The following is a 17,896-nucleotide window of genomic DNA, read 5'->3' as shown; positions in this document are numbered from 1 at the left end:
GTCTTAATCAACCAGCCAGACGCTACAGACTTCTTTGGCAATGCCATAAAGAATTGGCTAGCATGACGACAATGGCAGCTGCCAGAACTGCTAACATAGCTGTATACAGAACTGTATTTTATGCTCAAGGAAAACAATATATCATATTTGCTTGATTATAAGATAACCCCCCCCAAATTTTAATATTTTAGAAAAAAAAAGCCTGAATATAAGGCTACCTTATAAGAAAATTTTTTACTAGTAAATATTAAATTGACATGTAAACTATTTTTCCCTTGCCATTCCAGGTGGCACTAAAGTTAGATAGTCTCCGCCCCTCAGGAAACCTATAAATAGGGAACCCCCACAAATCCCCAGTTTAGCTTCCTGCCTTTCCCAGGAAGTAACTGTGGGACAAGTTCCTTTTTTTTTTTTTTTTTTCAGGACCCCCGGCGGGTACTGTGTTGTTTAGGCGGTCACTTAGGCTGCCCCGGCGTGTAGGCATTGTGACTTGGCAGCCCGACCTGGCAGTTCTCCCATGGGTAGTACCGTGCAACATCGAAAGGGTTAAAATGCCGGCAAGAGTTTTTTGCTGGCATTCTTCCCCTGAACCACCTAGGAGGCTTGGCTTGCGGGAGCCAGAATTGTTTTTTTTGCATCAGAGGAGGTTCTTCCCTGCAAGTCATCTCTTTAGCTTCAGGGTAAGACGCCGGTATGGGGGTCTCAGCCGGCACGTCACAGATGACGTAGGGGATTCCCTGTGGGTGGGCTTCCGGGTTCCAATTACCTGGAATCCCACCAAAATTTGAACGCCAGACTTTTTAAACGATGCTGGAGGAGAAGGTAAGCGAGCAACCTTTACTAAGCAGTTTGTTTGTTTGAGGGTTTATCTTGCTTTCTTTTGTGTTATGGCTGATAAAACTCCTGAGCCTCCTGCTGACCCTTCTCCTCCACGGAAAGCCCTTAGGAAGACTAAGCATAAAGCCTGTGCCTCTTGCAATAAGACTCTGTATGATGCCTCGGCTTCCCTATGTGGTTTCTGTACTAAAGCCAGCCATTCGTCTACCTCGGGGTTAACTGCCTAGCTTAAAAGCGAGCTGCAATCAACTTTCGATTTCTTTAAATCTATGGCTAGCTCTCAGCAAGCCCAACCTCAGTCTCTGAGTCTCCTTAAATATGATCCTTCTCTCACTAGACTCATTCAAGAAGATGAAGATTCGGCTTCTGATCCAGATTTCTTTCTGCCCCAATCCTCAGCTGAAGAAGGGGAGATCAAGGAAGAAAATTATTTTTTTTTCCAGTTGAAGAAACAGGACTAATTTCAGCATTTAGAGCTACTCTGAATCTGCAAGAAGAAGCAACCACTACTATGGTGGACCCTTTCCAGGGCCATATTAAAAAACCTAAGACCTTCCCGGTGCATAACTCCTTATCGGCGATGATATCAGAGCAGTGGAATGGAGATTCGTCTCTTCTATTTCCAGATGGAAACCTTGAAGTCAAACACAGAGATCCTTTGACTAGGAGACTACATGGCTTCGATAGACCTTCAAGATGCTTATCTACATATTCCTATACACAATCAGCATCCGCAATTCCTTCGTCTGGCATTTACATCAAGCCACGGCACCCAGCATCTTCAATTCCAGGCTCTCCCGTTCGGTTTAGCATCTGCCTCACAAATCTTTACGAAAATGATGTCAGTAGTGAGTCAGCCTTCCTCACATTACAAGGATCAGAGTTATCCCCTACCTGGACGACTGGCTGGTCGCAGCTTCCTCAGAAAGCCTGTTAAGATCTCACCTGTCTACAACACTGGATCTAGGCCTAGGCTGGCTCATCAACTGGGGAAAATCCCAATTATATCCTACTCAAAGACTGATGTTTCTAGGAATGATCCTGGATTCCAGAACTCAAATGACGTTCCTTCCTTTGGAAAAATATTGGAAAATCCTAAATTCCATCAAGGTGCTTACCTTGCAAAGGAAGCCCACGATCAGGAGCATGATGTCACTCCTAGGCCTAATGACCTCGGCCCAGGCTACAGTTCCATGGACACTAGCTCACATGAGAACTCTCCGAAAGAAAGTCTGCATCAGCCCTCTAGTACTCTCGTCCTTCCATTGGTGGAACAGGGAGGACAATTTGCTGAGAGGACGATCCTGGAAGTCCCAAACATGGCAGTGCTTTGTACGAATGCCAGTCTGAAAGGATGGGGAGCCACCTTCAAAAAACACTTTGCACAAGGCCCGTGGTCCCCTCAGGAGGCAAGTTGTCATATCAACTTCCTCGAGATGTTAGCAGTATGGAAAGCTTTAGTCCATTGGGAACCGCTCCTAAAGGACAAAGCAGTTCGTATCCTTTCAGACAATGACACGGTAGTGGCATATATCAACAGGGAGGAACGAGGAGTCGGTATCTTCAGGGTCTTGCTCTCAAGATATGTTTTTGGGGCGAACAAAACTTTTCTCACTTGTCCGCAGTGCATATCAAAGGTTCTACCAACATACTAGCAGATTTCCTGAGCAGACAATCCGTCCTTCCAGGCGAATAGAGCCTGCACAGGGACATGTTTTGGATGATTACAGACAGATGGGGGTCTCCCGAACAAAAAGACCTCATGGCATCAAGCACCAACAAGCAGGTAGAGACTTTTTTCTCCCTTTCACCCAGGGAACATCCAAAGGGACTGGAAGCCCTGTCCCAGACGTGGAATTTCAAGCTAGCTTACATTCCCCCCCCCCTATACCACTTCTTGCAAGGGTTTTGAAGAAGATAAGGGAGAATGTCTTTTCGATTATTCTCATTGCCCCATACTTGCCAAAGAGAGCTTGGTTTGCACACCTAATTCAACTGCGACAGTCCTTTCCGTCTTCCAGTTCAGCAGGACTTACTTCTACAAGGACCTGTTTGTAACCCAAACCCAGATCATCTAAGACTTACAGCATGGATTCTGAAAGGAAGATCCTGCAATCCAAAGGCCTGTCCTCAGAAGTCATAGAAACCCTGATTGCCAGCAGAAACCCCTCAACTTCTTCTAAATACCAGAAGATTTGGAGAACCTTCCTCTCTTGCTGTAAGGTCCACCTATCTTCTCCTGCTGACATCCACTCCGTCATTAATTTCCTGCAAAATGGTTTTGATCAGGGCCTTAAACCGGTCACTTTGAAGGTACAGATAGCTGCTCTCAGCAACTTTCTAGATTTCCGTCTCATCGAACACCCATGGATTAAAAGATTTTCCAAGGGAATCTCTAGATTGCGACCTCGTCACCATCCAACGATTCCTCCGTGGGATCTTAATCTGGCTTTAGAACAATTGTCCTCCTCACACTTTGAACCACTGGAAGATGTTTCTCTCAGGCTACTCACTCTTAAGGTTGTCCTCCTAGTGGCCATCACGTCTGCCCGTAGAATTGGAGAGCTGCAAGCAATGTCTATGAAAGAACCATTCCTCAGAATTCTACCTCATGCAGTGGTGCTAAAGCTTCCACCTGAGTTCATTCCTAAAGTTTTTTCTCATTTTCATATGAACCAAGATATTGTGTTACCTTCCTTTTGTCCTGAGCCTAAAAATTCTAAAGAACGTCCGCTCCATACTTTAGACCTTTAGACGCATCCAGATTTACCTTGCTAGAACTACTTCTTGGAGAAAATCCAGCTCCCTGTTTATTTCATTTTCTGTTACTCGTAAGGGGAATAAGGTATCTAGAGCCTCGATCGACCGCTGGATCAGAGAAGCAATTTCTGAATGTTACGCCTCTGCAGGGCTGGAACCTCCCCTCAAATTGAGAGCTCACTCGACAAGATCAGTTTCGACCTCCTGGGCTGAACTTGCATGTCTAGATCCATCAGTCATTTGTAAAGCAGCCACCTGGACTAACCGCCACACATTCTCTAAGCATTACCATCTCAACCTCATGGCTTCTGAACAGGCCAAGTGTGGCCGCAGGGTTCTTCAACAATCAGTGCTCCCATTCCTTTTCTTGCTAAATCCCCTTAGTGCCACCTGGAATGGCAAGGGAAAAACGAATTCTTACCCGGGAATTCCCTTTCCTTGTCCATTTCCAGGTGGCACATATTTTTCCCCTACCCATGTTTGTTGTTTACTTCATGTTTGTTCTGAGTAAGTCTTTTTAACTAACTGGGGATTTGGGGAGGTTCTGTATTTTTTATAGGTTCCCTGCCTTTCCGGAGGGGCGGACTCTCTCTCTCTTTAGTGCCACCTGGAAACGGACAATAAAAGGGAATTCCCAGGTAAGAATTCTATTTTTCATATTTAATAAAAAACTATGATTGAGAAAAATGCACTTTTTTGTTTTATTTCCTTTTACCGTATTTGCTCGATTATAAGACGAGGTTTTTTCCAGAGCAAATGCTCTGGAAAATACCCCTCGTCTTATAATCGGGGTCGTCTTCTAATCAGACCCCAAAAAAATGGCTGGGGCCATGCTGCTTACCGGTCGCGAGCAGCGTCTCTTCCGTTAGAAGCAGGAGGACAGGAAGCTTGTAGCTTCCTCACAGAACTCTATCTCCCCCTCCCTCCTCTGGGGGCGGGGCCAGAGAAGTTGCTGATACAGCCGGTCCCCTGCAGAAGTCTTCGAGTGAGAGATCTGCAGTTCAGGTAAGGGGGTGGGGGAGGGTTTTTGGGTAAGTATGTGTGATTAATGTGTGAAGTATGTGTGATTAATGGAATGAATGAGTATTTAAATGTTTGTGAATGTGTGTTTGTGTGTGATAGCATGGATGTGTAAGGGGGGTGGGGGTTGTAGCATGGCATAGGGAGGCTGTAATCCCACTACTATCATCCCCAGGTTCCAGCATGTACTGGCTGCCTTGGCTTGATAGGAGTGTGATTGCTGTTAGCAGCAATCACACTCCTATCAAGCCAAGGCAGCCAGTACATGCTGGGTTAAAAGGCATATCATGGGGCTGAGTGGCATATAGGGGGTTAAAATGCATTTCTGGACCTCCAGAAATGCATTTTAACCCCATATATGCCACTCAGCCCCATGATATGCATATATACCTCCAGAAATGCATTTTAACCCCCTATATGCCACTCAGCCCCATGATATGCCTTTTAACCCCCTATATGCCAGAGTGGCATATAGGGGTATAAGGCATATCATGGGGCAGAGTGGCAAATAGGGGGGGTATAAAGCATTTCTGGGGGCAGAGTGGCATAACTGGGGGGGGGGCAGGTTGGCAAATAAAAGGAAATTTAAAAAATATATTTACATGAATTAATATTTACTGGTAAAACTTTTTTTCCTATAGGGTCGTCTTATATTCAGGCTTTTTGTTTTTTTCCTAAATTAATATTTTGATTTTGGGGGGTCGTCTTATAATCGGGGTCGTCTTATAATCGAGCAAATACGGTATTTGCCAACCTGACCCGTTATGCACATCTGCCCCCCAGATATGCCCTATACACCACTCTGCCTCCCACATATTCATTTTAACCCCCCACATGCTACTCTGCCTCCCTGATATTCCCTTTAACCCCCTATATGCCACTGCCTCCAGAAAGCCCTTATACCCCCTCCCCATATGCCACTCTTACACTCCCCCGACTTACCAGTGCATCCCTAGACTTCGCCCCGTGCTTCAGATTCCTTGGTGTCTAGTGGGGGCAGTCTGTGATGCACGCAGACAACATCCGCTGCTGTTGCCGGGCACTTCCGCCGGGGCTTCTATGAATGAGCACCGGAAGTTCATGTGACGCCGGCGCGCCTTCATAGAAGCCCTGGCAGAAGTGCCAGCAGCAGCGCAGGTTGTCTGTGTGCATCACACAGACCTCTACCGGCTTCCAGAGAGGAGGATACAGGTTCCCTGCAGCAAATACGGTATGTTTCCATGGGACTTCCACTAGATGAATATATAGTACTGGAATATATTCAGATTACTAGATGGATCTTACAGCATCAGCAATCCTAGTTAAAAGTGCACTCTGGTGAAGTGAACTGCAGAAAAAAAACACAACCTGGGTAGATTCAGTCATATTTAACCAAAAAACACAGACAATTATCAAATGTAAAGACTATTATTGTTAATCTTCCACATGTTAGGTCCTGAAGTAAAGGGTTGCTTATTAGGTTTTTACTAGTCTCCGATTTATACACTATATGACCAATATCATGTGGATACTCCTACTTTTTGAGTTTAGGCACACCCATTGCTAACAGGTGCACAAAATCAAGTACATAAGCTTGTCATCACCATACATAAATATTGGCAACAGAATATGTCATAGTCATAGTGACTATCAATGTGGCAATGTTACAGGATGCCACCTCTGCCATAAGTCCGTTTGTGAAATTTCTGCTCTGCTAGAAATCAACTATATGTGCAATATATTATTAGTGGAAGTTTCCAGTGGAGGAGCGATAATTGCCTGGGTTTTTTTTCCTGGGTTTACGCTAATGCCAGTAAATGGTAATGTTAATGCTACGGCATAGAAAGACATTTTAGACAATTGTAGGTTTGCAACTTTGTGGAAGCAGGTTTCTTAAAACCCTTTTCGTGTTTCGTGTCAATAAAGACATGGTGATGTATTTGGTGTGGAGGAACTAGAGCAGCCTGCCTTCTCATCCAACATCAGTGAATGATCTCACAAATGCTCTTTTGACTGAATGGGCACAAATTCTCACAAACACTCCCAAACTTGTGGGAGCTTTCCAGAAGAGTGTAATCTGTTATTGCCGCAAAGGGTAGGACCAACTTCATAATAATGCTCAAAAATGTGTAATGGTTTACGTTTGCAGCATATTCACACAGCTCATGCATTCCAGGCCTGCACCTTACATATCATAAAATGTTAGTTAAATTTAGGGTGGGGGATGCCTAAAATAATCATGCCAACCTTATTGGCATACAGAAATACATAGCATTCAGAAAGCAGTAATGAAAGTGCTAAGAAAGCAGAAGTGAAAACATGGTGGGCTCAAGGAACCTTGCAATCAGTAAGGAATGCCACAAGTGAACACCCCGTATCTATTAAGTGAGCAGCAGTACAAAATAGATGCAGGACTTACTTACCTCTTGCCAATGGATGCATGCATGAAGCACTTTTCCAAACTGGTGGCCTGCAGCAGCTTTGCATTTATTTGGGGTCTAAGGCATACACTCAAAAGTCATTATAAAATCCACATCTGTTATGTTTGAAAGGTATGCAAATTTGACTTCAAGAAAATACTCACTAGAAAATAACTTTTGTAGCACAGCGTATTCTCTTGTGAATTTAACACATCAGCAAGTGCATTGTACAATTCATCCAGAGGTTCTGCTCCTATAGACTGGTGCTGCGAAGACATAAACCTCTTCGTGAGCAACTGTAAAAGAAATCCATATTCGAGATATAGATTATATATATATATATGAGAGAGAGAGAGAGAAGGTATGTACCTTCTTTATTAACTCCAACAAGAACAGTCTTCTGTACATCACTGATGGTGGGTGTTGCTGACACAATGGATGAAGAACGGTCTATGAAAAAGCAAATCAAAACAATTGTGGTACCTTAAAAAGTTACTACTGATATAGTATTTTCTTAAACATAGCTCCAACACACTGATCTAAAATATAAGGAAGCGCCGTATAGGACTCTCAGCAACATATCTTCAACTTAACAAACAGAGGCAGCTCCATGCAGCAGTATTCCAAGTCTCCAAATTCCAAATCTTCGAGAGATATATCTCACAAAAGGGAACACAGAGACACCTAGTGGTGAAGTACATCTGGTATTCGATGTATTAAATCCTCACAAAACAGGCTCTGTACAATACTCTGAGCCACAGATGTAGGTTATTAAATGACAGAGGTGTGGGAAAACTTGATTTTCTTGATTTAACTATATTAGTTGAGGGGGACTTACTCAACTAATATTTTTAGATGGTTGACAGCAAGAGTTATATTAGACAGGATAGTTGTCATAAGAAATGGCATACCATTCCGCCAAAATAGGCAAATAAGACGTAATTGTAGCAATCTAGCAAAATATTAGGAGCAAAAATAAATAGATTGTTTTTAGATAGACAACATGATCAGAATCTACTACTGCAGACCAAACATAGTACCCTGTTGGAAGAAAACAGTTACTACACACAATCAGAATTTCAATTGTCCTTTCATAACTGATTTCAATTTGGATAGTAAGATTTTTAAGAGCATTTTAATGGAAACTCTGGGAGTGCTTCAACAGGATCCCCATCTCGTACAACTCCAAAGTTGTTTATAAAAAAGCTAGGAACATAGGTAGTTACTTAGCTCATAGTGTCCATTTGGAGAAGCCAAGAGTTGGTTGAAATCCAGTGCTTTGGGATTTTACAAATGTAGGAGATGTAAGTCATATAATAAAATAGAATTCATTTTACTTCCTCAGAAACTAAAACTACTTATGAAGTGAAACATTTTATCAATTATATTGATTATAAAATGACCCTCCAAAATTTTAATATTAATTTAGGAAAAAAAAAGAAAAAGCCTGAATATAAGGCTACCCTAGAAGAAAAAAAGTTTTACTTTTATTTGCCAACCTGCCCCCCAGATATGCCTTATACCCCCTTATATGCCACTCTGCCCCCCAGAAATGCCTTATACCCACTATAAGCAACTCTGCCCCCCCCAGATATGCCTCTTGACCCCATATTTGCCACTCTGCCCCAGGTATGCCTTATACCCCCTATATGCTATATTCCTTTTAAATCCCTATATGCCACTCTGCCTCCAGAAAGCCCTTATACTCCATATGCCAGGGGCGTCCAACATGTGGCCCGCGGGACCTCGAGGTGCAGCCCGCGTGGAATTGGCAGCCAGGATCACAAGAGCTCTGCTGCACAGAGGAAGCGGAACCCAGCAGAGTCACGTGAATGTACGTGATATCACATGACTCCGCTTTAGTCCTGCTTCCTCTGTGCAGTACAAGAGAACGCAGAGGGAGGCCGCGCCCCCTGCTGAAGTCTGCGAGCGGCATAGAAAGCTGTAGTGCAGGTAAGGAGGTGGGGGAGGGTGTTTGAATGAGTATGCATGATTGAGGGAATTAATCTGTGAATGAATCAATTTGTGTGTGTGTGATAGCATGGATGTGTAAGTGCTGGAACCTAGGCATGATGGGACTGATTGCTGTTAGCAATCACTCCTATCAAGCCAAGTCAGCCAGTACATGTTGAAACCTGGCTAGCTACCCCGCCTTGTGTATTGATGCTGCCAGCAGTATGAGCTCTGCACTTACAGACACCATGTACCAGCATGTACTGGCTGACTTGGGATGATAGGAGTGTGATTGCTAACAGCAATCACAGTCCCATCATGCCTAGGTTCCAGCATTTACTGGTTGCCTGGGTATTGTTGATTTTTTTGTCCAGTTGTGGTGTGTTACTTACATATTACTTATAACTTACTTATTGACAGCAGTCACACTCTTATCATGCCCAGCCAGTACATGCTGGAATCTGGGTATGCTTGAGATGCCTGTTAACAATCATAAATATATATAACATTGTTATTAAATTTTTTGTACAATTTTGGTGTGTAACTTACCGTATTTGCTCGATTATAAGATGAGGTTTTTTCCAGAGCAAATTCTCTAAAAAATACCCCTGTCTTTTAATCAGACCTCAACTAGGTCTGACTATGACACTAAGAGCCAAATCCCCTGCAGCGATGCAGGGGACCTGGATCCTCCTGTACCCCCCCCCCCAACTTACCGGTACTTCTGAGTCCCTGGTGCTTAGTTCGGGCAGCGTGTAGAGCTCTACTCGATTTGCGTACACAACTTCCGCTGCAGCCGGGAGGAGGTGCGGTTAGCAGCGGGGGTTGTCTGCGTCCATTGCGCAGACCTTCCCCAGCTGTCAGTGATCAGAGTTCCACGCTGCCCGGACTACGCACCGGGGACTCAGAAGCTCCGGTAAGTTTGGAGGAGGGAGGGGGAGGGAGTGTTAAATGGGGGCATAAGGCATTTCTGTAGGCAGAGTGCTCTGTGAAATGCCTTTTAACCCCCTTAATGCCACTCTGCCTCCAGAAATGCCTTTTAACCCTCTATACGCCACTCTGCCTCCAGAAATGCCTTTTAACCCTCTATACGCCACTCTGCCTCCAGAAATGCCTTTTAACCCTCTATACGCCACTCTGCCTCCTGAAATGCCTTATACCTCCCTATATGCCACTCTGCCCCATAATATGCCTTTTAACCCCCTAAATGCCAGAGTGGCATATAGGGGTATAAGGCAATTCTGGAGGCACATAAGGGGTCAAAAGACATATCATGGGGCACAGTGGCATTTAGAGGGTTAAAAGGCATATCATGGGCACAGTGGCATATAGGGGGTATAAGGCATTTCTGGGGCAGATGTGCATAACTGGGGGGGGCAGGTTGAAAAAAAAAAGGAAATAAAAAAAATAAAAACAAAATATTTTTCTCAATCATAGCTTTTATTAAAAAAAAAAAAATGTTCACATAGTTTACATGAATTAACATTTACTGGTAAAGGTTTTTTTCCTATAGGGTCGTCTTATATTCAGGCTCTTTTTTTCATAAATTAATATTCAGATTTTGGGGGGGGGGTCGTCTTATAATCGAGCAAATATGGTACTTTTATTAAAAGCGTGGGATTTTTTTAATTTATTTATTTTTTTTAAGGTGGGGGTCGTTTTTGGCTAAGTGAACCCTGAATTTCCGGTTTTGGTCAAGAATTTTCATTCTGATGCATCCCTAGAATAAATAGAACTATTTAATTTTTAATTATCCAGAATCATGAATTTGTAGTCACAAAATTTTCTAGGCCCAGAAATCAGTGAGAAGTAAAGGTTTTGTGTCATTTACTTTATTTTAATCTGCATATCTTATTAAAGGCCATATTTTCTCACGGTAAAAAATAAGTGCGGCCCGCACACGTATATAATTCTGATGAAGTGGCCAACTACAGGAAAAACTTGGACACCCCTGCCATATGCCATTCTTACCCTCCCAGAGTTACCAGTGCATCACTAGACTTGTCCTCCATGCTTCAGGTTCCATGGTGTGTAGTGGGGGCAGCCATTGTCACGTAGAGTACAAAAAATAAAATCAGTCATTGTCATGAAGGGGTTAATAAATCTTAGACCAGACGTGTCTCGGTGTTCTTTTTTTTTTTTCTCTCCTGGATGGCGAGATACATCTCTTTAGTAAGAACTGTTGCATTGTTACTGATCTGGAACACAGCCACACAGCTGCAGCTATACGGAGCGTCCATGGTGAGTTCCCACCTTTACTTCATTTGGATTTCACCTTTGAGGATTTTTCTCAAGCTTATATCTTATACTTTCCATTTGTGTTCGAAAGATTATCACTGTTTTTATTTGTGTGGCGCTGACCTCTTTTTTATATATATATATATATATATATATATATATATATATATATATATATATATATATATATTGGTTTGGGTTTTTGGGTGACACCTTGAGGTTTCCAGCAGCTTTCAATTAGTTATTTTAATTTGTTTAGCTCACTCGTTTACTCATTTTGTCTTTCTTTGTAAAAATTAGGTAAATACAAGATGAACAACAACACATGACGTATTACACCGTGTCATGATTTATTCACCAAATAAAGCCGAAATGGAGAAGCCGTGTATGAAAAACTAAGCACACCTCATGATTCAATAGCTTGTAGAACCACCTTTAGCAGCAATAACTTGAAGTAACTTGTTTTCTGTATGACTTTATCGGTCACTCACATGATTGTGGAGGAATCCTGGCCCACTCATCTATATAACATTGCTCCAGTTCAGTGAGGTTTGAAGCTATTTGTTTATGCACAGCTCTCTTAAGGTAGTCCTGTTGAATAACCCAATTTCAGCCAAGCATTAGCTGTCGGACTGATGGCCTCACATTTGACTCTAGAATACTCTGGTACACTGAGGAGTTAATGGTCGACTCAATGACTACAAGGTTCTCAGGTCCTGTGGCTGCAAAACAAGCCCAAATCATCACCTCTCCCCCACTGTGCTTGACAGTTGGTAGGAGGTCTTTGGCGAAAATCAGCAGAAACGTAACACTGTGCATTAAGCCAAACATCTTCACTTTGCTCTCATCTGTCCAAAGGATATTGTTCCAGAAGTCTTGTGGTTTCTTCAGATGCAACTTTGCAAACCATAGCCTAGCTGCCATGTTCTTTTTAGACAGAAGAGGTTTTCTCCCGACAACACTTCCAAACCATACTTGTTTGGTCTTTTTCTAATTGCACCGTCATGAACCTTAACATTTAACATGCTAACAGAGGCCTGCAGAGTCTGAGATGTAACAGTCTGACCTTGGGTTGAGCTTGTTGGAACATCTACTTCTGGGATGTCTTGAATGTTTTCCACTTTTGAATAATCTTTCTCGCTAAATGATGGACTTTAAATTGTTTGTAAGTGGTCTTATAACCCTTGCTAGATTAGTTGGCAGCAACAATTGCTTTTTTTTTTTTTTTTTTTAATCAGAAAACTGCTAAACTGTCAGCTTTTATAGAGGTGGTCACACTTGCTGATGATCACATAATCAATGGCATTTAATTAGCTACTTAGCATCTTAATTCCTATGGAAGCAGTAAGGGTATACTTAATTTTTCACACATGGCTTCTCCATGCATTGTTGTATTTACCTAATTTTTAGACCTCCTAAGCAACAGATGATTGTTATTAGGGCTGCAACAACTAATCGATAATGAAAATCGTTGCCAACGAATTTCATTATCTATTAGTTGAATCGATTATCGATTATAAAATGAGGGTTTTTTCAGAGCAAATGCTCCCTAAAATACTCCTCCTTTTATAATCCGTTTCATACAGTGTGACTCACAGCAGTTACTACTTACAGTCCCTCCCTGCAGGCACTCTGATTGGCCCCGCCCCTTCGTTCTCCCAGTCCCTCCCTGCAGTCACTCTGATTGGTCCCGCCCCTTCGTTCTCCCAGTCCCTCCCTGCAGTCACTCTGATTGGTCCCGCCCCTTCTTTCTCCCAGTCCCTCCCTGCAGTCAGGGGCAGATTGTCCCCGCCCATTTCCTATAGCATCCACACGGCTCTAACTGTGAGTATAAAATTAATATTTGGTTTGCTGAAAGTTAGGGGAGGTGGGGGTTAATTTAGGGGCAGTTATGGTTAATAGGGTCGTTAAGGCTAATTTAACCCCTTGACTGCTAACGACGGCATGGTGCCGTCGCTAGCAGTCCCAGTCAGGTGATAACGGCGGCACCATGCCATCGCTAGCACTACCCTACCTTGATGGAGGTCTGTGGACCCCCATGACCACCTACCCCAGCGATCTGCCCCTCACACTGAAGGGCATCACCGGGGCCACCCGATCCGGCCGGTGACGGCACGCGCAATGACGCAATGACGTCACCGCACAACTTTATTAATAACTGACAGTTAAAGCGGTATGGGGGCATGCTGCTTAGATGCCTGTATCTCAGGCATCTAAGCTGCTACAGACACCCAACATATACCGTTGGAAAGGTAATCGCCTCACCTTTCCAAACGGTATAATGCTTCTGAAAAAAGAATAAAAAATATTAAGTTAAAAAATTAAAATGTACAAAAACAAATAAACAATTATTTGGGGTCTCTAAAGGCAGATAAAGATCAAAATTGCCTAGAGACCCCCACATTAAATTACCTAAACTAGTTTAACTTTAAAAATAAAAAAGTATTCTAGCTAAATGATCACTGTGGTAGCCAATGTTACCACAGTGATCATATAGCTATGAAAAGTCGCATTCCCTTTTTATAAATGGCCGATACAAAATTCTAACCCCATGATCCCCTTGATCATGGGGTTAAATTTAGCCAATGGTAGAGGAAGGCAATTTTTGAAATCCTGCTGAACTGTAAATATTATTAAAATCAGCCATTTAGCCTGTGCGGTACGTGAGTAACCATCTCATACCTGGAGCTCCTTGCATTTTTACTGCAAAACTTATTTTTGCTGTAAAAGTGATTTTTTTTCTCCCTTTACCATAATTTCTTTGGGATTGTAAGAGGAAAGAATGGTGTGTGCTTCTGTGAGTGAATGTGTGGAAAATATGGTGTGTGCTTCTGCGAGTGAATGGAGATATGAAAGGCGTGTGAATGGTCAGTAATTAGGGTTGAAGCCTTGACGTGGCATTACTGCTCACGTAAGAAGTTAAATTATGGCACAAAAAGCACACATTTGCAAAAACTACACCCCTTGGCGTATCAAATGAGGGGCTGCATATGTTTCTGGTACAAACCTGTAGTGCGCAAGACACAAACGAACATGTCGCTATGGTTTTTTGTCGCTAAACATTTTTTAGCCAAAGCAACATATTCCATCATTATTTGTGCACTCAACTTTTGTCCTAGAATTACATGTAACCCCTCATTTGCAAATGTGTACTTTTTGTGCCATAATTTAACTTCCCAGATGTCTCGACCACTTTAACTTCAGATATGGCAGATTTGAGAATCTTGTTAAAAAATTGTCTTAAGACAATTGCTGCCTGCAATTGGACAGCTCTAGACAGCTGGAAAGTTAAATTATGGTACATAAAGTACATATTTTCAGAAACTACACCCCTTGGCGCACCATATGAGGGGCTGCATGTATTAGTAGCACAAGACTGGAGTGTGCAAGCCATAAATGAACTTTCTGATACAAATAAGACCTCATTTGCTGCGTATATTTGAAATCTGCTGGGTGTGCTGAAAACAACAATATATGGTTTGTATAGTTTATTCACAAGAAATGTACTTCTAAAAGCGTTTAAACGAGAGATGCAACAAAATGCCGAAAACCAGCTTAGCACCCAGGTGGGAAATGGCTTAGCAACCAGGGGGTTAATGCTGAGGACTGAGGGTTAATTTAATAAAGTTAACTTAAGGTGCAGTTAGAGGTAAAGGGGGGCAAACTAAGGGGAATCTAAATCCTGGAGGCAGTGAAGATTATTAATGTATTTATATATTTATAAAAGTATTGTGTCAGTGTGCTGCGAACGAGTCTGTGAATCTATGAGGGCATCTGGGTGGGGTATAAGGCATATGCAGGGAGGGTGGAGTAGTATATCTGGGAGGCAGTGTGGCATATCTGGGAGTATGTGATATCTGGGAGGCAGTGTGGCAAGCCTGGGCTCAGATGTGCATATTTGGGGGGGCAGGTTGGGAAATAAAAACAAGAAATGGATTTTTATCAAAGTTTTTTTATTGTGCCTTTTTTTTTTTTTTTTTTTTTTAACATCCAGTTATTTTAAATAAATGAAAAATTTACATTATTTTTATCCGATCGATAAAATAATCGTCCAACTACTCGATTATGAAAATAAACGTTAGTTGCAGCCCTAATTGTTATGAACTAAAAAACAAGAAAAAAAAACTAAATTCCAACAGGGTATACGTTGTTTTTCACATAACTCTACACCTACACACACACACACACACACACACACCTACACACACACACACACTGCAGCAATGAGAACATAGGAATTTTCTATTAACAAAACAGAGAAGAAAAAAACAAGAGCAAATTACATTAAAAGGGTTATTTCTATAACCATTACAATCGTTCAGAGTTGCAGTCATTTTCAGAACAGGCATTTTAAGTACAACCATGAAGCTACGTTTTACTTTATTAATAAACAGCTGATACTACACTTGTGCCTTCAGATTTGTACAAATTTTTAATGGAAAATTGTATGAATTCAACAACAAAAGAGAAAGCTATATGAAAAAATACCACTCAGATCACGGAAAATTAGCAGGAGGGGGGCAGATACAAAGCAAGGGACAGTGCAGTGGCACAGACTGGACTGGGGGACAGAAAGAAAGATGTGTGTTGTGACCCCAAATTCCTTTTCTGAATTAAAAACAAGCCCTAAATTTCATCCAAAATGAAAAGGTAAGAAATTAAATTGCCCAAAAACTAATTTGTAAATAATACGAAAAATTTGTCTGAAATTAGTTTGAACCTCGTCTAGTTGATGCAGACATACCTTCTGTAAAATCTGCAGAACGAAGGATGGTTCAGAGTTAATAGATCCAACGAATTCCTGGGGAAAAAATTGTATATTAAAATAATGTATTCATACTTGAGACTGTTTTAGAAGCATGCCAGAAACACTTACGAATCAATTAGGGCTGCAATGAACAATTATTTTCATAATCAATTAGTAGACCTATTATTTTTTTTTCGATTAATCTCATAAAAAACAATATGCAGGAGTGTTTCTCCGTCAGGCCACCACAAAGGTGTGGGTATTCAATAGATAGATTTGTTACTTCATGGACATTTTTAAAGATTTGCACCACTCGTCTAACTTTATCGGTAAGTCAAACGTTCTTATCTGGCCATCCCACCAATTTAGACGAGATGGGCCAGTTGTACTTTTTAATTTTTTTCTGAGGGTTTTTAGCTAAAACTGCGGTTTTCATTTTTTGCCATAGAGATATTATTACGTAATCCCTCTCTAAACCTTAGTTCTCTAAGTGGGGGTTGAAATACGTACATATATACACACACACATATATTTTATATATATATATATATATATATATATATATATATATATTATTTGATCCCCAGTTACGCACATCTGTCCCGAGGCTTGCCACTCCAATATTATAGCACTGTGGCCCATGATATGCCTTTTAACCCCCTATGTGCCACTCTGCCTCCAGAAATGCCTGTAAAAAATCCTCTCCTTCTATAATCCGACCTCAAACAGAGATCGGATTATAACACCAGAATCCAGATCCCCCGCAACGCTGCAGGGGACCTGGATTCCCCTCACTGTCGGCTGGTCTCTCACTTCAGTCTCTCTCCCCCATCCCATACACTGCTCTGCCTCCTCCCCCTCCCATACACTGCTCTGCCTCCTCCCCCTCCCATACACCACTCTGCCTCTCTCCCGACTCCCTGGTGCTTTGAACCTCTGTTACTGACAGAAGTTGATAGAAGCCTCAGCGTAAGTGAAGGGCAGTAACGGAGGCTGTCAGTGGGCATCGCGCAGACCCCCACCGGCTGCTGAGGCTTCTATGAACCAGTCAGTAACTGAGCCGGGTAGAGAGGCAGAGCGGTGTATGGGAGGGGGGAGGAGTCAGAGGGGTTATGGGAGCCACCCTCCCATACACCACTCTGGCTCCTCCCCCTACCATACGCCTCTCTGCCTCTCTACCCGGCTCCCTGGTGTCCTCTGAACCTCCGTTGCTGACAGGAGGCAGAGTGGAGTATGGGAGGGGGGAGGAGGCAGAGTGGAGTATAGGAGGGGGGAGGAGGCAGAGTGGAGTATGGGGGGAGGAGCCAAAGTGGTGTATGGGAGGGGGAGGAGGGAGAGTGGATTATGGGAGGGGAGGAGCCAACGTGGTGTATGGGAGGGGAGGAGTCAAAGTGGCGTATGGGAGGGGCCAGAGTGGAGTATGAGAAGGGGAGGAGCCAGAGTGGAGTATGGGAGGGGGAGGAGCCAGAGTGGTGTATGGGAGGGAGAGGAGCCAGAGTGCTGTATGGGTGAGTTATAGTGGTGTATGGGGGGTATTATGAATTTCAGGGCATATAGGGGGTATATGGCATATCGATAGTAGGCATATCAGGGGGGCATAAAACTTATCTGGGGGTAAAAGATATATCAGGGGTCTCAGTTGCATATCACTGGCATATAAGGAGTATAAGGCATTTTGGGGGCACAGTGGCATCTGGCATATAAGAGGGTATAAGGCATATATGGGGGCAGAGTGGCAAGCTGGGGGTCAGATGTGCATAACTGGGGGCAGTTTGGTAAATAAAAAACATATAAACAAGGGGGCTTTTTTCTCAAGAGTTTTGGATTAATAGGAAAAATAGTGTAGCTGAGGATGAAGTATTGGGACGTAGATACGGGGTTGGTATTAAACCGTGGGGAGTTTATAGGGGGGGGACGGACTGGTGGGGTTGCTGGTAGGGCT

The 17,896-nt window shown here is 42.7% G+C and overlaps 1 protein-coding gene across 2 annotated transcripts in view; it reads right to left on the bottom strand.

Annotated features, from left to right (window-relative positions):
- The window catches only part of EEF2KMT (eukaryotic elongation factor 2 lysine methyltransferase), a 104,702-nt gene that overhangs the window by 38,940 nt on the left and 47,866 nt on the right, over positions 1-17,896 (bottom strand). The window contains exons 2-4 of one of the 2 annotated variants that reach the window (XM_053472122.1): positions 15,952-16,008; positions 7,386-7,466; positions 7,181-7,282 (exon numbers count right to left, since the gene is read on the bottom strand). In XM_053472122.1, coding sequence (XP_053328097.1) covers positions 7,181-7,282; positions 7,386-7,466; positions 15,952-16,008 — 240 coding nt within the window. The remainder of the gene's footprint in view (positions 1-7,180; positions 7,283-7,385; positions 7,467-15,951; positions 16,009-17,896) is intronic. The other variant, XM_053472123.1, reaches the window with a different exon arrangement.

Source organism: Spea bombifrons, chromosome 7 (assembly GCF_027358695.1).
Source record: "Spea bombifrons isolate aSpeBom1 chromosome 7, aSpeBom1.2.pri, whole genome shotgun sequence".
Classification (NCBI taxonomy): Eukaryota; Metazoa; Chordata; class Amphibia; order Anura; family Pelobatidae; genus Spea; species Spea bombifrons.
Note: the sequence above shows the minus strand (reverse complement) of the source record. Positions and strands in the feature narration are given on the sequence as shown.